Genomic DNA, 21,573 nt, shown 5'->3' with positions numbered 1-21,573 from the left:
GCAGGAGCACCATATTTTCCCTGAGTCATGGATCTTCAGTAAGGGCAAGGGGAACATGGTAACACCAGGCACGGCAAATGATCATGACACCCTGATTGAATGTCCGACACAGCTCTTTCGATGACAAGTGCCCTCTCCCAACCTATTGATAGTATCTATTAACCACCTCGGACCCTTTGATGAAACTGATCTATGTCCTGGGACTCCCCAGTCTGATTTTGCAAGCAAGCCCTAGGTTCCCAGAGCTCCAGAGTTGGGAGAAGAACCGAGGCCATGCTCACTGGGTCTTGCCTTACTTTAGAACGCCCACTTGAAAGATTTCTGGAAGGCTACTAGTGAAGGGGGAGACACAGGTTCTGTTCTTCTTCCACACCTTATCTTCACCCCAAGATTTTCGTCTAGCTACAAAAGGACCAATGGTTTCTTACGGCCTAGGACTTTGGTGTGAGGAAGCCCATAATAACCTTAAGAGCTATTTCCCTGGGTTAGTCTTGGAAAAGATGCTATATCACTAAATAAAAAGATAAATCTGAAACACCCACAGAAACAAAGATAAGATATTTCATTTCTAAAAGCCCCTAATTTCTAAGATATAGAAAAAGGAATATGAATTTTAAACTTAACATAAATTATCAGCTTTCAGAGTATAAAGCCATCTAAATTGTACTTAAATTAGTTTTAAAAGGCAAAAAACACAACCACTTAAATTGCATTAATATGGCATCATTTTAGAGTGCTATAAAATATTTTAACTAATATAAATGTTAAAATATGAGGTTTGCTGCTATCAGTCATCTAATAATTATGTAAGCAAAGGTGGGACCACTGCAATGATTAATGAAAGGCAAGAAGCATGTTTATAAACATGGTATAAAATAGTCTTAAGTCATTACATAAATATTTCAATAAGGGTGCAAGAATTTATGGGTATAATATATATAAACCAATATCATAGGGAGGGGTTAGAAAACTGTTCTCTTAGCCAAAACATGACCTAATACTTTTGGTCCAAAAAAACCCACTACAGTTTACAAATGTCACTAATTCATTCATCCAACAAGGACATATCCCTTCATTTACTCAACAAATATTTATTAGCTTTCCCTCTGTGCCAGGCACTGTGTTAGCCTTGAGGATTCAGTGGTAAAGAAGACACAGTCTTTGCATCTGCAAGGAAATTTCAGTTTCCACCATCTCTCCTCACCCCCTCTCACATGCACACACTGTGCAAAGATCTCCCCAACTGCATTCTAGAAAGATGGTCATTTAGCTCTTGCTGTGTGGTATAATGAGCCTCCATGTGTAAAGTGTCTAGCATAGTGCCCAGCAGTCTCTAAATCCACTCTTCTTTGCCTATTCCCAACAAACATCAAGAGCTGAGAGCCCTGAATTCCATATTAGCTGTGCCCTGCTATTAGCCATCTAACCTTGAGAAATTCATTTCAGCACTTGAAGCTGAGTCTGCTCTGAGAACTCTCTTCTTGAAGGCCCCTTTCAGCTCACAGGGAATGAGATGACTAAAGATTTCTAATAATGGGAAGAGCTATTACCTCATAAGGGGCCTGTTCTATCAGATGACTCAAGTTAGAAAGTTCTCTGTTATACTGAGCTTGAATTATTCCTCCACAAATTGAACCGCGGGTCCTGCACACTGCAGTAACACAAAACCTGTCTACAGCCTCTCCTATATGATAACGCCTCAAATATTAAAAATACATCTGTCACATTGTTCCAAATTTTTAAAATAAAGAGTGCCCTTAAATGCCAATCAATCCCAGGATTCCCAGACCTTTTTTATAATATTGGTTACCATCCTCTGTGAGCTCTTTAGTCAACATTTCTCTTTAAAGTACAGTGCCAAAATACAATGAAATATTCTAAATTTGTAGTCTGACCAGCAAGTGCTTGCTGTTCATCTGGTGATGCAGCATAAAACTCTGCTTGACTTGTAGAAAAAACAACTGAACATGTAAAAACCAGTTAGAGGAATACTATCTAAACCACATTTATTTAAAACTCCACAATAAAGACGCAGCATAGCAAAGTCATGAAGATACAAACTGAGGCCAGATGATGTGGACAGGTTCAGATTCTAGTCATTATATTATTAGATGTTAGCCTCTCTGTTTCAGATTCTTCATCTATCAAATGGGAATCACAATAATTCTTACACTCTAGGATTCATATAAAGAATTGAATGAGTTATCAGCCATAAAGCATTCAGAACAAATATAATAGTTACAACAAATATCAAATAAGGTAGGCAACTTACTTGTCAGTGATTATTCAGGTGATAATCTCAATACTTTGTGTGTGTGTGCATTCACAAGTGATATGAAAAGAAAGTAGCTTTTAGTTATTTCCTTTGTAAGTAAATATTGATAGATTAATGGAGAAAAATAAACTGACAGCTTTTTAAGTTCAAAGGATGTGATCTCCCTCTAAGAGAGAGATGAAGTAAACTATATTAACTGAGAGGAAGCTAAGGGAAAAGCAGAATAAATAGAAAGGAAACATTAAAGGAATTCTTAAGAACATTTTGTTCTGTACCACTAAAACCCATCCTGCTCATTTCAATTATATTATGAATGCATAATTTCTGATATTTGATGTGCCATCAGAGTATGTTCTCATGTTTATTGGTGTCTTTTTATGTAGACCTTTTAAACCCTCGTAGAAAGAATCATAATCTAATGCTAATAAACTTCAGTCACATCTGCTGTGGCAAGTGACCCCTGAACTAAAATCCCTTTTTGTTCCAGTGATCATTTAGTTCTAAATATAAGTGTTACCAGAGGGTGCCTGTGTTTCATCAACCGAGTAAGCCCGTGTGGGTGTGCAGTACCCATGAAATTTCACACACACCTACAGGCTGCCCCCTGAAAATGTTACGGGTGGTTAAATAAACGAAATAAATTACCTATGTATTTCTTTCTACTTCAAACAAACAAATAAAAAACCATGCTACTTTCTCTAGCAAACTTCCATAAGAAGTTTTAACAATACCAGTACAATAATTTCTTTAAAATTGTGACTCATTTAAGATTTAGCCTGATCTTCATTAAAATTTAAAGAAAACGGTCATTTGAACAGCATGCTTTGAAAGCTTAACATATACCATGTGATGTGATGACTTTTATATCATTAAATGGCTCTTCTTTTGCAAATAACATTTACCTAACAAGGTCAGATTATAATTTCATTTATTATTCCCAGTCATAGTTATTAATATGAGATAAAAGTGGAAATAAATCTTTGCTATATCTCTGAAAGATAAGCAGCATGGAATGTCTTCTCAAGATAAAGTTCATCCACATTCTTCTTCCAAATTCCCAAACTTTTAGGAACTGGCAACATACTGCTACTTGGAAATAGGGAGATGATAAACTCGGGAAAATAACTGCCACTTTTATTAAACTGCAGGTATTGTGGTGTATTATCACATTTAATTTAATCCTTATAATCCTATGAGGCAGGTACTCTTGTTATTCTCAATGACTGGTGAGGAAACTGGGATTTAGAAAGGTTAACCAATTTGTCCAAGGTCACATAACTGGATGTAGCCAAGTCAGGACCCAAACCCAGGCTGTTTGACTTTCATGGTCTAAGCTCCTATTCTCTACAAATCGGATAAATAAAAAAAAAAATCTGGGGATAGACATATCCTGATTAGTGAGAAAAGAGAGCAGTGTTTGAGGAAGAAAGAGAACAGCAGAGGCAGAGACTACTCAGATAGAAAGGTCTCTGTCTGATTGGAAAGAGCCTTGGATTAAACATCAGGAGGTCTGAGAGCCCTTTCCCAGGGTGGCACCAGTGTGACCAAAAGGAGATCAATTCTCTCTAGCCTCATCTGGGAGGAATACATTCACATACAGCATAGGGCTATGTTAAAGATAAAAATGAAACTTCCAAAACACCATGCAGATAGCAATCAAATTTTTTAAATGAATTTTTTTAAATGAACAACAAAAAAAGAACACTTTATTGATTTAACAATCATAGAAAATGCCATGGTAGAACTTAAACTACAAATAAATTATTATTTTTTCTTTTTCTCTCTCTTTTTTTTTTTTTTTTTTTTGAGACAGTGTCTTTCTCTGTCGCCCAGACTGGATACAGTGGTGCAATCTTGGCTCACTGCAACCTCTGCTCAAGAGATCCTCCCACCTCAGCCTCCTGAGTAGCTTTGACTACAGGCATGCACCACGATGCTCAGTTAATTTTTTCATTTTTTGTAGAGATGGGGTTTCGCCATGTTGCCCAGGCTGGTCTTGAACTCTTGGGCTCAAGTGATTCTCCCACCTCGGCCTCCCAAAGTGTTGGGATTACAGGCATGAGCCACCATGCCTGGCTTGAACTACAAATATATTAATAAACGTTAACCTAAATCCTGTCAGAAACTGTCCTTTTCCATTCCCTGATCACATCACTGTCACCTAAAATCACAAAAAAATACTTTCATTGTTAGTAAGTTTTATTATGGCAGAAGACACTTGTGAAATCATAAACTCAAACTATGGCTAAAATTAGCTCAATTGGAGTCAATACAAGTATATATATAAATTTATCATACCTATTTCTTTCTTTTTTTTGAGACAGAGTCTTGCCCTGTTGCCCAGGCTGGAGTGCAGTGGCACAATCTTGGCTCACTGCAACCTCCACTTCCCAGGTTCAAGCAATTCTTCTGCCTCAGCCTCCCAAGTAGCTGGGACTACTGGCATGCACCAATACATCCAGCTAATTTTTGTATATTTAGTAGACAGGGGGGTTCGCCTAGCCTCAAGCGATCCACCTGCCTGGGCCTCCCAAAGTGCTGGGATTACAGGCATGAGCCACCACGCCCAGCAAATTTTTGTATTTAGTAGAGACAGGGTTTCACCATTTTGGCCAGGCTGGTTTCAAACTCCTGACGTCAAGTGACCCGCCCACCTCAGCCTCTCAAAGTGTAGGGATTACAGACATGAGCCACCCTGCCCAACCCATATCTATTTATTTATATTGTAAGACCTGGAGCAGAAGAATCTAGCAATACTGTGTGGCCTATAAAAACTGAGATAAATGGGCATTTTTTTTAAGCCACTAAGTTTGTGGTTGGTTGTTATACAGCAATAGAAAACTAATAGAATACCTGAGGCAATTTAGATAGCTAAAAATACAAAGTTATTAACTCCAGAGATGGGAGTGAGAGACCGCACAAGAAAGGAAGAGTTATCATACTATGCGTAGGTTTTAAATCATGACCCAAATCCTTTGACACGACTGTCTTAATGGCTGTGGCCCCCCTCGAAGCCTGGCCGGCCTTAGTGACTCATTCATACCAATTGAATACGAACTGAACGTCATGGAAATGACACTGAGGAACTTCCTAGGCTAGGTCAGTCACTGCCCTGATCTCTAGAACCCATTTTACCAGAGAGTTCAGCACTGGGTTTTCAGGCAAAGCACAGGCTTTCCATTTTCCATTTACCATTTATGTAGTTTCCATCTACTAGTGTACTTTGTCAATATATTACCCTTAGAAACTTCAGCAAGAGGAGGGATGGCTGAAATGAAGTAGAATTTGGCCATTCCTGGATCCTCCAGCCATAATACATCAAACTACACCATTAGCCTCTGACACAAACCAGCCACAATAACAGCATCAGTAGCAGTCACAATAATTGAGGAAGGTAAGATATTTAAATATTTAAAGAGAGGAAGGTTTGTTAATTACTGGTTGAAAACATGTCTCTTGCTCCATTTTATACCCTGGAAAGTTCTACCAAATTCATTTGCTCTAAAACCCTAAGCAATCTGCCTAACTTTTTAGTCCCTACATTTGTTTTTGTGTCTTTGTTCTTTTATTTTGTTTTGTTTTGTTTTAGAGACAGGGAATCACTTTGTTGTCCAGGCTGGAGAGCAGTGGTGCAATCATAGCTCACTGCAACCTCAAACTCCAGAGCTCAAGCGATCCTCCCATCTCAGCCTCCAGAATAGCTGGCACTACAGGCACGCACCACTACACTTGGCTAATTTTTGTGTATTTTTTTGTAGAGAAGGGGGGTCTCACTATGTTCCCCAGGCTGGTCTCAAACTCCTGGTTTCATGAGAGCCTACCACCAGCCTCCCAAAATGCTGGCATTATAGGCGTGAGCCACTTTGCCCAACCAGTCCCTGTATTTCTAGTCCAATAAACTAAAAAAATAGTATTTGGTTGAATGAAGAAATTTCTTGAAAATATTTCAACAAAAAGTCTTCTCATGCCTAAAATAGACTTTCATCTTATTAGTTAAAATCAACAAATACTTATGGATAAGGCACCATGAGATAAAAAGGTATGACAGAGTCCCCATCCTCAAGGAGGTTATAATAAAAATAAATAGTAAAAAAAAAAATTTTTTTTTTTTTTTTTTTTTTTTTGAGAAAAAGTCTTGCTCTGTCACCCAGGCTGGAGTGCAGTGGCACAATCTTGACTCACTGCAACCTCCACTTCCCGGGTTCAAGCGATTCCCCTGCCTCAGCCACCCAAGCAGCTGGGACTACAGGCACGTGCCACCACGCCCGACTAATTTTTTGTATTTTTTTTAGCAGAGATGGGGTTTCACCATGTTAGCCAGGATGGTCTCGATCTCCTGACCTCATGATCCGCCCGCCTCAGCCTCCCAAAGTGCTGGGATTACAGGCATGAGCCATCACGCCCGGCCAAAAGAAAATTTTTTTTAGACAGGGTCTCACTCTGTTGCCCAGGCTGGGATCATAGCTTACTAGAGCCTTGAACTGCTCAAGCAATCAGCCTCCTGAGTGGCTGGGACTATGGGTACATGCCACCATATCCAGCTAATTTTTGTATTTGTTGTAGAGATGGGAATCTATGTTCTTCAGGCTGGTCTCAAACTCCTGGCCTCAAGTAATCCTCCTGCCTCAGCCTCTCAAAGTGTTGGGATTACAGGTGTGAGCCACTGTGCCTGGTCAAAAATAAATATTTAACTAAGTATAAGGCAGCATATGCTAAATTCTGTAAGAAAGACACTACAGGAGAGATCACATGCCCAGTTGAAGGGCCAAGAAAGACCTGTATAAGGATTTGAATAATTTCCTACTCCAAAACCCCAGACCTTGTCTTCACCTGAAATTAATGCATGCTTCAAATCTTAAATACTGAAACGCTCTTTCAGATTAAACTCTTAAAGGATACAAAATTCTAGCTAAATAGGAAGAATAATTTTTAGTGTTCTATAGCACCGTAGGATGACTATAGTTAACAATAATATATTATATAGCTTCAAATAGCCACAGGAGAATATTGAATGTGTGCAACACAAAGAAATGGTTGATGTTTGAGATGATGGATATCCTAATTAGCTTGATCTGATCACTGTACATTGCATATATCGAAACATCACTATGTATCCTATAAATATGTACAGTCATTATGTGTCATTAAAAAAAATAAAAAGCATTAAAAAACAAATAAATGTTGACTGGGGGAAAAACTTATTCACCCTCCATGAGGCTCCAGCAGAGAGAGGATTATTCTTCACTGCCCAGGGAAAAGCAAGTGGCTAATCCTACTAATAGGACTGGTGAAGTTCTTTCTACCTCACCCTACCCCACCTTCAAGTGCAAGAAAGAAGGAATAAGCAAGGTTTTGGCCTTAGCTCTCCAACAATTCATCAGAAGCTCTGTATTTAGTGGTTGTTGGATCCTGTTCAGCCAAAGCTGTCCCCTACTCTTTGTATTGTAGTCTCAAAAACTGAGAAGAGCAGGGAGATGGATGAGTTATCAATCCCTCAAATATCTAGCAATCTCTCCCTTTCTCTTTCTGTCCAATATGCCCTATAAACCACCAACCCTGGATCAATTCATTTGTTTGTTCTCTACTCCCACTTAAAGAAAATGTTATAAGCAGAGGGAGTAGCGACATTACTAAACTTGATCTCCAATCTTTGGTAGACACCACTCACTACTTAGTAATCATCTATAGATCCCTGTTCAGTTTCGATTATCTTTTTCTACAGAAGCCACTATTAACCATCCTCAACTTTCACTCACAGCAGATAACCTTATCCTTCAATTTCAATGAGAAAACAGTATTTGGTTTTGAAATATATAAACTTCCTGGCCACACCTGCCTCTGTAAGCTTTCTGTCTCCCGTTCAACGCTGATCTCTTAACCTGCGCTCTGATTCCTACACCCATCAGCTTACTCAGCAATCATGCTTCATCGGTCATTCCCTCTCTCTCCTGAGTCTTCAACTTTCGGTTCTAACTATTCCTCCTCTCTTCATATAAATGCATTCAAAATCATTTTTAAAACCCAACAAACGAACAACAACAAAACTAAAATTCTCTTCTGGCCGAAACATTTTACTAGCTATCTCTGTTCTCCTTTTAACAGCCAAGCTTTTAGAAAACAGTTACCTACCTTGTCTCTGCCTGCCTTTCACTTTGCATTCACAGTACAGCCTAATGCCTGCCCCTAGCCTGCCCCACACTGAAACTACTCACATCAATGGGACCAAATGACCTCCAAGTTAACAAATTGAACTATCACTTTTCAATTCTTCTTTGACTTGACCTCTCTACAGTATAGGACGTGTCAAAGCATGTCTTAAAACTCTCTTCTGCTTGGTTTTTTATAACATCACTGACTCCTGATTCTCCTTTACTTAAGAATCCTATCAGTCTTTATTGGTTAAACCTTGAATTTTAACATTTTCCCAGGACTCCATTCTTGGCTTTCCTCTTCTCAAACTAAACTCTCCCTGGGGATCAGGGGAGATGGGGAGGAATATTTACACTATGAATTATCCCACATGCCCATAAATCAATAAGGCAACATCTGAATTCATTTGTGGCCTCTCTTCCCCCAATCCCTACCAGTGCTCACCTCTATCACGGCACTGCTGTACACCTGTTTAGCAGTCTGTCTCCCCTGCCCTGGCATGCCTAGGGGATGGACACTGCACGCTGCTGTCAGGAGTGGTAGCTTTCCAGGGAGGACTGGGAGTGTGGATGGGAGTGACAACACAGGAAGAACAATGCACCTTTGAAGACCTAGGGAGTATGTAGTTTTAAAAAGTAGCCCACATGAAATTGGGCTGAACGACGTCAGGAATATCTTGAGGGAAATTATATACATACACATTCACCTCTGAATTTCTTGTGCTTAACACATGGTGAGAACTCAATCCATACTTTGTGAATGAAAGAAGCTGGAAAAAAATGGGTTATCTGAAATAAGCTTTGAAGAATTGGTAGGATTCCCACAGTGATAGATGGGGGAGGAATCACTGAACTCAGAGGGAACAGGAAAAGCACAGGCATGGGTAGAATTGCTGCACTGGTGGGACAGAGAAGGACAAATTAATTGTCTGGTAATACTAGAATGCTGAGACATGATCTTACAAGATCTGAAGACTGAGTTGGGGATGCCATTTGCAGGCAATGTGGAACCAGTGAGGTCTTTTTAAGCAATATGATCTGTGATCAGAAAAGAAGAAACTGGAACAGAGCTGCCGAATGAATTACCTAAGTGAGAAGTGAAGCCCTGAACTACGGCAACTGCCTGAACGATGGCAACTGGGGTGAAATGGAGTGAAAGTAGGCTACATGGAGAAAATATTATTTTTAAGACTGAAGGTAAATAAACATTTTAAACATTCAAGAACAATGGAATTAATTGAAGTATTAATTTAAAGGAGGTGAAAAACTTAAAGCACTAAAATTAAAAGGGAAAAATTATAAAATTTTTTTAAAGTATATTTAACCTCAGGTTAACTGAGTCATAACTGGTACTGGGTGTTAGAAGATACAGTGTATTTAAAGTTGATTGTGTTGGTAGGAACTCCGACATGCATAAGTTAGCAACAGTTTGTAATTGAACAGAGCATTCTGTACACGCTTAAGAAAGGTCATTCTATAACTTTTGAGAAGGGAGTTAGCAGAATAAAACCATACCGTGAAGCTGTTGTTAGCATTTTTCGTGCTTGCTTCAGCTACACTAGCATCTGAGAGGTCAACTTCATCAAATATCAGAGACTGTTAATGAAAAAAACATATAAAGACATTAGAAGAAAACCTAACTCAATGCTCTTCAATACATTTTTTCAATACAGGAATTAGGAATAGAAAATGGGGGAAAAAAAGTTAAGTTGGTGGTACTCTCTGCAATTTCTTCCTAGAAAGGAAAAATAAAAGCATTAAGTACAACTAATCCATAAATCCCCAACTGAAAAGGACTTTAGAGATGCCCTGGGAACACTGTTTCAACGCAAATGTTCTGTGCTCTCTGGAAGCATAACAGCTACCACTTATGGGGAACCTGCTGAGTGTGCGGCATACACATGCACAATGCAATCTCTCTGAAGCTTGTAACAGCTCTGCCAGGGAGGCAGAGGCAATATCATTCTTTCCAGGTTTGCAAGGTGAGAGCTGAGAACTAGTCCTGGCTTAGCTCACGACAAGTAACTGAACCTTCTGAATCTTATTTTCCTCATCTATAACTATGCATTCAAATGAGGTAATGAATTTGCTTTGCAAGTAGCAGATGACCTTTTTTGTATGCTCTTAACATCCAAGGTAGCAAGTAGGAAATCCTAGTCAATAAATGTAAGCTTCCCACTTTTAGTCACTCATTGTTCATGGTCATTCAGTGTTCTTCCAGCAAGGCAGGCATAACGGTGCACCGCGACAACTGCAGAAACTAGAACTTGAAGTAGTTGACAGCTAGACTTGAAACTGAAGTGACTGTAGAACTAGTCTACTTCGGTTCAACCAATGTGACTGTAAGACTTGTTCGTTGACTGGAAGGAACCTACAGTCTAGCACAGGAGATTAAATAGACACAACTAACTTTAAGGTAAGATAGACAATTAAAAGAGAAGAAATACAATTAAATGCTATAGAAGGTCACAAATGATTTATCCAGCAGAAAACTGGACTCTCTTTGTGAATCATGGAATAAGGACTATTTGAGGGGATCTGGAAGAAAACAGGGAACTTTGTCAAGTGCAGATGGAAAAGGAAAAGTCATCCTAGTGATGGTGGCATGAGCCCAAACTGGAGGCTGTCAAATAGCCAATGCTGTCTAGAGATACATGTGAAAAATCAGGATGGAGCCAGATCAGGGACAATTTTGAACATAATGACTTGTAAAATAAGATTATTTTACATGGTTATTACTTCTATAGATACATAAACTTAGAATTAGGTTTGTTTGCTTGTTTTTACCTCCTGGTGTACAACTCTACCAATTATATCAGGAGCATACATTTATAAAAATGAAAATAATTAATTATTCAACTGGCACAGTAGCCAGAAATCTTAATTTATTTTTGAATACTAAAATACGAGTTTTTACAAATTGCTTCTCCCAAAACTGTATTATCATTATTTGATTCAACGACTATATAAACGATATTTTAAGTCTTGATTTGATTTCAATATGATTTGTATTCCTAATTGCTAGCATACTGGAGTGATTATTTCATATCAGGTACTATGGAAGCTCTCGATGTGTATTTTCTCCTTTAAGCCTCCTCTCAGCAACACATGCTGTCCACAGCCACTCCGTTGGAATATGCTGGAAGTGGGATATGAGCTCTTGTCTGAACACAGAGCATGAATTCTTAGCAACTACAGCAGCTCTCTCTCTCTCGCTCGCTCTCTCTCTCTCTCTTTCTCGGTCAGGGAAAGATTTACAAGGTGAAAGGTGGAAACCCAGAATGTTGCGTTTATTACATCTAATAAGGTTACATTTAATGTTTTATTTTAATTGGAAAGAAAGAAGAAAGGAAGAAAGAAATGAAACTACACTAGAGCCTTCCTAAAAGATTATTCTTAGGGACATGTTATGGGACTGACTCAAATAGACCCGCTTGGGATGGGGTCCCCGATGGATCACATTTATATTGAATTCATATAAGAGCATAATGCTATAGTGCGCTTCCAAGACAAAAACAGCTTACAGAAACAAAATTTTACATCCATCCACAGCCTCAAATGCTTGAAACTAGTATTCTCGTGAGTTACCTTTGAGTCCTTTGCATAGTAAAGGGTGCGGCCTCGAAGTTTGAAGTATCGCTTTTTCCACCTTTGGAAAGAACTGGTTTGCTTCAATAGCTGTCCCTCTTTAATACTGGTCTAGAGAGAAGCAGAAGCACAATGACACGATTAAAATGAAATTCAAAACCAAATGAAATTCAGAACCAATGGTGCATTTTCATTAACATTTTGAATAATATTTCTCATGTCTTACAAATTACAAGAGAATATTTCACTCTCACCACAGCTTTGCATATATGCAAAGCCCCAAAGAGCACAAGTGAATTTGACATGGTTCCCTGCCCTCAAAGAATTCACGAATAATAGGCAAGACACATGCACATACACTAATACTTGCAATACAGTGTTATGTCCACACTGCCTTGTATATAGTAAGCATGGTGGAGGTGTAGTATAGTATGATTACGAAAGAGCATAGGTCCTGGAGCCAGAAACCTTGGGTTCACCTCCTGGTGCCACCACTTAGTAGCTGGATGATCTACTAAAGTGCCTATTAAACTTAGGCAAGTTACTAAACTTCTTCATGGCTTTATTTATTCATCTGTAAAATGGGGATGACAATAGGACATACCTTATAGGGTTGTTGTGAGAAATAAATGAAAAACACGTTAAAGGACTTAGTGCATGGTGCATAGTATGTGCTCATTAAATGTTAGTTACCATCAGCCAGGTGTTATTTCTAACATATACACAGTACTATGCAGGTGGTCCAGAGAAGGAAGCATCAACTCACCTCCGAGGGAGTCAAAGCAATGTTTCCAGACAAGGGCCCAAGGTGGGTCTTGAAGGAGTTTATGACAAGAGATGGGGCAAGGGCATTTTAGGTGTGTGCAAAAGTAGAAAGGTTAAAACAACATGGATATTTGGGGCATCTTCAAAGAGCTTTCTGCTATAAATGCAGTGAAGAGTTTGCAAGAGGGAGCAGAGGGAGATGCAGCTGGAAGAGGTAGGCAGGGACTCTGTGGCCCTGGGCCAGGCTCTGGTTAAGTGCCTTAGGTATGCTAGTTCATTTCGTTTTCACCAGCAAAATACTTTGAACCTCTCTGACCTCATCTAGCGTCTCCCTCTCTTGATTTCCTCCATCACAATGGCTGCGTTCTTCTACAGTGGGCCTACATACTCCTGCTGTAGGCTGGCACTACCTCCCCTCTCCTCCCTCAGATATCCCTCTGGCTGACCCCTTCACCTCCTTCAGGTCTTGACCATCTCAATGAGACCCACCTGAGTAACTGCGTGTTTCACACTGAAACTTGTGCTTGCTCACCATATTTTCCCCCATCCTGATCTTATTACCCACCCCACGAAGTACTTTCCATCTTCTGACACATAATGTAATTTACTATGTTTATTGTGCTACCCCTATTAGAATATAAGATCCCTGAGTTTATTATATCTAAAAAAGTTAAATTTAATGTTTCATTTTAATTGGATGGAAAGAAGAAAGAAAGGAAAAAAGAAAGCAAACTACACTAGAGCCTTTCTATAGGATTACCTTAGAGGCCATGTCACAACACTGGCTCAAATAGACCCCCTTAGGACAGGGTCCAAGATGCATCACATTTGTGCAGCATTCAATAAAGAGTTACAGTGCTATAGTGAGCCTCCAAGACAAAAACAGCTTGTAGAACCAAAATTTTAAATCATCCCACTGGATCGCACACTGACAATATCTCCAGTGCCTAGAACATTATCTGGTACATATGATAATGAGATCTATATGAATAAATGGCAGGTGCTGAGATCATATCTGTCTGTTTGATTCCACAGTTCATTTTCAACTTTTACATGACATTATTTCTTACTACCATAAAGACATAATATATTGAGAAAAGTTTATTGTCTCCAATAAGACAGTTAAGTTGCATTAATATTTACTTTGAATTTCAGTAAGAATTTTACTCTAAAGCTTGCTCTAAGACTGTCTTCCTGGAACTGTTATGGAATCATTACAATTTAATTGTAACAAAACACTTTTGAAAGTCAGTACCAAAGAACCAATTTAGAGTCAGACAGACAGATTTCAAGCCAGGCTCCAGCATACAATAACAGTATGAACCTGGACAAATTACTCCAACTCTACGCCTCAGTTTTCTCTCCTAAAAATCAGAAATAACAATACCAACTTCACAAGCTTGTTGCATCTAACTTAATTATAAGATAATGCCTGTAGAGCACTTAGCACACTGTCTGGGTTAGAGAAAACATTCAATAGATGGCAGAAAGTGTTATTATTATGATATCATTATGCTATTAAGTCCAGGGAGTGTTTGCCAGGCATCAAATTATAAGAGCTTCTTGTAAGAAGTAAATAAGTGTTTGCAGCCACTGTCAGGACAAATAACAGCTGGAGTAGGACTGTATCAAGAGAGGAGGTTATAGGAGACAAGAGTCAGAATATGCTGGACACAACGGGGAGTGTGCTTTTTCTTCTAAGTGCAAAAAGCTAGTGAAATGTTTAAGGCAGGGAAGTGACAATGGGGAAATGGGTGAGAAAGGATGTGGTGATTCGAATGGCAGCCACGGTGGAAAACCACTGCCTCAGACTAGGGTAGGGTCTAGCTGCACATCTAAACCAATTATAGCTGTTGGAGTCCACACAGGAGCAATGGTAAGAGAGGCCTCCTGAGAGGAAGCAGTGAGAAAGGCCAGGTGTCAGGAGAAAATCTTGCCCTTAATAAGCTTCATGTGGCAGCAGCTGAAAGTGCTCCTGGAATGAAACTCCAGGCCCCATTTTGCACAAACTCTTAAGAAAAATAAGATTTAATGCCAGCGTTCTAAGGCCTCCCTCCTCCGCCTTTGTTTTTATAATTGCAACTCATTTTTTATAGTGTAAACCACCATTTCAATGTCCTACCACATGGTACCAGCTTAATATACAGGGATGGGAATAGGTTATCTTTTATCATCTCTCCCATCACCTGAGCCCAGGACCCACGTAAACACTGGGCAAACCCCATCACCAAGTACACTGTTACCACCACTGACTGTAGCAGGAATTAAAAGGTCCCCAAGTCTCACCCCAAAGCCTACTTATTTTTAGTGATACTTCATAACATGGAATCCCAATACAGAAAGCAAATAACATGTACCAGCAATTCACACTGACTTATATTCTATAACTACCTTTTTATTCCATAAATCACACTAAAGTTTTGCTTATAACAATAAAAATTAAAACATATTCATAACAAAGGTATTTTTAAAAAGGGGAAAAACATAATGATATAAATTTCTAAATAAGTCAAATTAATATAATTTGAATCTATTGAGGCTGAGAGTGTTATAGTAAGTGCATATCAGTATTAGCTACATGGCAAAATTATCAGAAATATTCAAATTTATTATGTGACATTTATACCAGAAAGACTAAAAATCCATATTTATCATCTAATTATTTTGTATATTTTAAATGTCATATATCTTGAGAATTTACCCCTGAAATAAAATCTATGTTATCACCAATTAAGTCAGAAATACAAACCAAAGGAAGCAACATTACAGGAAAAAAACTTACAACTTTATTGAGATATCATGATCATATTAGAAACTGCACATAAATTATACATTTTGATATGTTTTGACATACAAATATGGCCATGAAACCACTACCATAGTCAAGATACTGAACATATTCGCCACACTCAAAACTTTCCTTGCATCCCTTTATAATTACTACCTGTCCCCAGGCAACCACCGGTCTGCTGCCAACAGTTGCTTCACATCCTCACCAACATTCAGTCAGTAACTTTAATTTTAGGCATTCTAATAGGTATATAGTATCTCGTTATGGTTTTAATGTGCGTTTCCCTGATGACTACTGATTTTGAGCATTTTCCTTTGCTTATTTTTCATGTGCACATCTTCACTGGTGAAATGTCTGTTTGAATCTTTGGTCCATTTTTAAAATTGAACTGTCTGTCTTCCTATTTTTGCATCTTAAATGCCGTTTACATATTCTGGATGCAAGATATTTATCTAACATGTGATTTGCAAATATTTCTTCCCAGTCTGTGACTTGTTTTTTCCACTGTATTAATAGCATCTTTTGAAGAGCAGAGGATCCTGAATTTGATGAAGTCCTATTTATCAATTTTTTTCTTTTATGAATCATGTCAAATCTAAGATAGCTTTGTCTAACCCAAAGTCACAAAGATTATCTTCTATGGGAAAACATTATTTGTACATACATGCATGACTATTAATCTCAACAAAGAATCTAGTCATTCCAATTTTCAGTTGCTCTGTTACTAATTTCCTGTCTACATTGCTTTTTTTTTTTTAGAAAATATGAACAGGTATAATTATCTAAAATACTGGTTTGTAGCAATTACCCTGTAGATAGACTATTAGAGGAATATCATAAAATGTATAACTTCTGAAATTTATAATATACATTTTGCATATCCATAAAGAGGCACCTCCATATTTGAGGAATTAGTGACTTAATGTAGCTAATACATAACTAAGAAATAGACCACAGTCCTCTACGTTGGCTTTTTGGTAGCAAATGGTGAATGTACAAGCTAATCCAAATCTGACTTTTCTAAAGTTAGTCACATCTTTTTATAACGCTAAAAATTATTGTGGTCTTGGATCATACACATTTTTTAGTCAAATCAAAGAACGTCCTGCAAAATTATTTGGCTAAAGTAAGTATAATTCTTACTGTAAATTCATGTTTAACTCCAAAACATGCCCACTCTTTGTTGTATTCTCTGAAGACAAAATTTCCTCCTATTCATCTATATAGGTGGAGCATGTCTTCTTGATCCATGTTTCAAAATATGTGCACACATCATATGCAATGATATGATATGCTAACAGCCTAATCTGAAAAGCTTTCCCAGGACCTATAGAAAACATTAAGAATTTTGAAGAAAGACTGACACTGTCTATTATAATTTGATGTCCCTTCTGAAACTTACGTTGAAATACAATCCTCAATATGGCAGTGTTGAGACCTAGAGCCTTCAAGAAGCTATTGGGTCATGAGTGCTCTGCCTGCATGAATGGATTAATCCATACATAGATTAATGGTTAATGGATCAATGGGCTAACATGAGAGTGGAACTGATGGCTTTACAAGAGAAGAAAGAAAGATCTGAGCTAGCACATTAGCATGCTCAGCCCCCTTGCCATGTGATACTCTGTGTAACCTTGGGACTCTGCAGAGAGTCCCCGCCAGGAAGAAGGCTCTCGCCAGATGCCCAGCTATGCCCTTGGACTTCCCAGCCTCCAGAACTGTAAGAAATAAATTTATTTTCCTTATAAATCACCCAGCCTCTGGTGTTCTAAGCAACAAAAATGAACTAAGAAACTGCCACTCTTTATGTGGCATAATGAGAAGCTAAATCTTGTGATGACATCATGAAGCACTCATGCCCTCTCATTCCACTTTCTCTTTCTGCCTTCTTTCGCCCTTTAGCTTCTCCCTTTGGTCAACAACCAACATATATTATAAAAGTTCCACCAGAAATTATGTAGTCTAGCTACAAAGAACTATCATGTCCCTCATCAGGAACCTAATTGGGGTAGTGGGGAAAATTTTTCATGCCGCATCTCAGAAAGAAAAGTCTGACTTATGAATATTTCAAACACAAATAGTCATTAGTAATGAGAAGGTCCTTATTCTGGCTAACTGTGTAAAGGACTCGAGGGAGAGACTCCATGGCAGAGGTGAGGTGTACTCTTCATCACACAGACAGTATCCACTAATGAGGCTCCAAGTGAAGGACTCTCTGTGTCCCAGGAACCTGGGTTCCAAGTTAGAACTAGGAGTACATCTTTCCATAGAAACCATGTCATAAATTTGCCTTAATGCTTAAGTCCTCACGCTATTCTCTCACGTGTCTGAATCCCAAGGATACCAGTTGCCTAATACTTCTATGGGTGTAGTGGTGAGAAGGAATGAATCCTGACACAGCTGCAGAAAAATGAACAGGAAGGTCACTGGCAAATTAGGAGGTCAACCTCAACTGAGGATAGGTTTTACCTGCCTTTTGCCCTGGCCTGGATTATAAACTATTTGGAGCCCAGGAGGCCTATCTCATTTGTTTTTGTATCACCATTGTGAAGGTTCTATAATTTATGTAAGTACAGATGCTCCTCAAGTTACAATGAACATACTAATAAACTCATAAGTTGAAAATATTGTAAGTCAAAAATGCATTTCATATACCTAGCCTACTGAACATCACAGCTTAGCCTAATCTACCTTAAACGTGCTCAGAACACTTACATTAGCCTACAGGTGGGCAAAATCATCTAATACAAAGCCTATTTTCTTTTTTTTTTTCTTTTTTTTTTTTTTGAGACGGAGTCTCGCTCTGTCGCCCAGGCTGGAGTGCAGTGGCGCAATCTCGGCTCACTGCAAGCTCCGCCTCCCGGGTTCACGCCATTCTCCTGCCTCAGCCTCTCCGAGTAGCTGGGACTACAGGTGCCCGCCACCACGCCCGGCTAATTTTTTTTTTTTTGTATTTTTAGTAGAGACGGGGTTTCACCGTGGTCTCGATCTCCTGACCTCAGGATCCGCCCGCCTCGGCCTCCCAAAGTGCTGGGATTACAAGCGTGAGCCACCGCGCCCGGCCACAAAGCCTATTTTCTAATAAAGTATTGAATATCTCATGTAATTGAATACCACATTGAAAGTGAAAACAGAATGGTTGCATGAGAACTCAAAGTATGTTTTGTACTGAATTCATACTGCTTTCATATCAGAAAATTGGAAAATAATTAAGTTGAACCACTGTAAGTCAGGGAATGTCTTGTGTGCGTGTCTGCGTGTCGTGTGTGTGTGTGTGTGTGTGTGTATAATATACATTATTACTTTCATAGAAAAATGTGGTCTAAGTTCCAAACAACCAGTTCATAAACAAACTACTTCTGGAACAAAATCTAGTTGTGAGTTGGGGTCTGTAAGTAAAAAGGAAAATGGGCAAAGTAACCTCTGTGACAGTAGTTCATAACTTTGGTTGGATCAAGATGCCTTTTCAGAATCTGTTGAAAGTTGTGAATACTATCTCTCCAGAAACATGCGTGCATATGCGCACATACACACACTAAAAATTACATAAAATTTTAGAGGGTTCATGAACTTTCAAGATCCACCATAACTAAAAATTACAGTCTCCATTTAACAGTAAATTGGATTAGTGTTTTGGTGGTTGTTTTTTAAATAATTGGATTAGTTTTTTGGTTGTGTTTTTTAAATAAATCAGTCCTTAATATGGTTATGGGTAACAAATATTAATTCTTTTAAACTTTCTCTTCAGTTAGCTTAATGGTCTCCTATACCATTTGAAACAGCGTAATTTGATATTACTTGAGGTTAGAGAGCAATAACTGAAAAATTTTGAGTTCCAATTTTCTGTTGCATTTTCAGCAGTAGTTAATAATTATATAACCAAACAAATCCTAAAATATACAGGCATTTCCTAATTCGAAAGTTTGAAATATGCTTATTTATTCAATTTGAAAATTTTATTTTTGAAGATATACTACATAGTTTTTCTTCCCAAGATCATTAAACATTATTTTACAAAAATGAAGATTACCCTAAGAAAAATTAATTTGAATTCAAATATTCACTCCTTCAAAACACAAAAGAATATATTTTCATTCCATGTTTTCAGTCCTAGTTTATTTTCAAACCAAGACTGGAGATGTGGAACCTCTGGGTAACACATTATTTTCACTTTAGACTAGGAAAGCTCAATTAGCACCCACACCTCAATAACCTGAAATAACCAAACAACGGTTCAGAGTCTTTAATGTCCTATCCAGTTTCATGGTTCACTGCTGCACAAAGTGTGCACTTGTGACTCATAAAAGGACACTACCATAGAGAGAGGTCAAAAGATAATATGGGGAAACTATAACCACAGTGGAAAGGAAGTATCAAAGGCTGTATTATCAGTATTTTAGAGAGTTATTCTTCAAAAAAATAACATTGATTCAGCATTTATGATTAAAAAGAGAATGTGCAAAAAATAAGAGGTATAAAAATCAAGACTTAATAGTATGTTAAATAATCATTAACCTGATCAGAAAGGAATATGAAGTATTCATTTAAAAACATACAGACTACATGGCACAACAATGTGAATATACTTAAAGCTACTGAAATGCACATTTAGAAATGATTAAGATGGTAAATTTTGTTATAAAATTTTTATGTTATAAAATTTTTACCATAATGTAAATAATTTTTTTAAAAAGAAGAGATTACAACACTCTTAAATATCCCAGAAAGTCCTTGGGATAAGAGCTAAAAACTTTTAAGAGGATAATGTAGCTTCTAGTCTAACAAAGTTAGTGAGAGAAGGAGAAAGAAACTACACTGAATGTCATGGAAGAGCCATCTCACCATGTTCAGAACTGAAGATTTATGGCCCAACACTGACCACAGGACTGCTTTTTGGACCACACTGCAGATGACCAGTAACACCATGGGAAGCCACCTCGGCTAAGAGGAGCGGCTCTGAACTCTGTCACGTGACATCATGCTAGTCTTTTGTTACTCTAAATCCATTCCTCTTCTTTCAGATGCTTGCTCAGATTCATTCACATACAAATTCTTTATTTCTTTTCCTGAAAATGCCTAAAATATGCAGTCCAGTCATGCCCATTCAATACAGTCCTATTTCAAGATGCTTTGAGGAGAAATACGCGAAGGCTGTAGCCACTGCCAAGGGGGATTCGGGAGAGTTATATGGTGAGCTGCATGACTGTAGCATCTGGTGTCACCCAAGGTAGGCAGCCCATAATTCCTAAACCCAAACACAGAACATTAAAGTGCTGTAAAAATACATCTTGGCCAAAGAATAAATCATTTGGAAATTCAAATGGCAGAAGTGGGTGTATTCGGATTTTTGTAAAGTTCTGTTTAAGGCAATGGGGAAGAAAAGTTAATGTTTGGTCTATTTATGTTCTAAAAGTACTGTTTTAAGGAAATGTAAATAACCTACTTCATTCTCCCATGGTTTTGCGGGGAATTTTCTAAAATGAAAATCTAGTTAAATTACGCCACTGCTTCAAGCCCTTTATTAGTTCTCTTCTGCCTGCCACATAAAGTCCAAGCTCCTACATGTACCATAGAAGGCCCCTACACAGCCCTCCAAACGCGTGGCCTACCCCTCCCAAGCTCCTTCCTCTGCCCTAAATATCCTCTGCTCCATTTGTCTGTCTTGAAATCTATTCATCTCAACATTCATCCAGCACCATTAACCCTGGGAAGGCTTCCTTGACCCCGTAGGGGTAGGAAGGAGCCACCACTCCCACCTTCGGGTCTCCAATACATCCTTATCCTGTCTGTGTAACAGCACCTATGACACTGAACAGTGTCCATCCACATATTTATGGTCGCACCAGGTCGCGGCCTTTAAGAGGGCAAAGACTGCACCCTACCCATTTTTGTAACATCACCATCTATGGCATTAGGTAACACATCATAAGGCCTCCATAAATAAATGTTGGTTGAGTTGACCTAAACAACTTTTACCAACAGTATAAAATGGTATGTAAGGTAAC

General features: G+C 38.4%; 1 protein-coding gene across 4 annotated transcripts in view; it reads right to left on the bottom strand.

The window, feature by feature from the left end:
• Positions 1–21,573, bottom strand: part of DGKH (diacylglycerol kinase eta) — a 200,917-nt gene that overhangs the window by 101,125 nt on the left and 78,219 nt on the right. For all 4 annotated transcript variants that reach the window (XM_030813330.1, XM_030813333.1, XM_030813332.1 and 1 more), the window contains exons 3-4: positions 12,013–12,123; positions 9,940–10,020 (exon numbers count right to left, since the gene is read on the bottom strand). In XM_030813330.1, the coding sequence (XP_030669190.1) occupies positions 9,940–10,020; positions 12,013–12,123 (192 nt within the window). The remainder of the gene's footprint in view (positions 1–9,939; positions 10,021–12,012; positions 12,124–21,573) is intronic.

Source organism: Nomascus leucogenys, chromosome 5 (genome assembly GCF_006542625.1).
Source record: "Nomascus leucogenys isolate Asia chromosome 5, Asia_NLE_v1, whole genome shotgun sequence".
In the NCBI taxonomy this organism is placed as follows: domain Eukaryota; kingdom Metazoa; phylum Chordata; class Mammalia; order Primates; family Hylobatidae; genus Nomascus; species Nomascus leucogenys.
The sequence above is the reverse complement of the archived record's forward strand: the minus strand, read 5'-3'. Positions and strand labels throughout refer to the sequence as shown.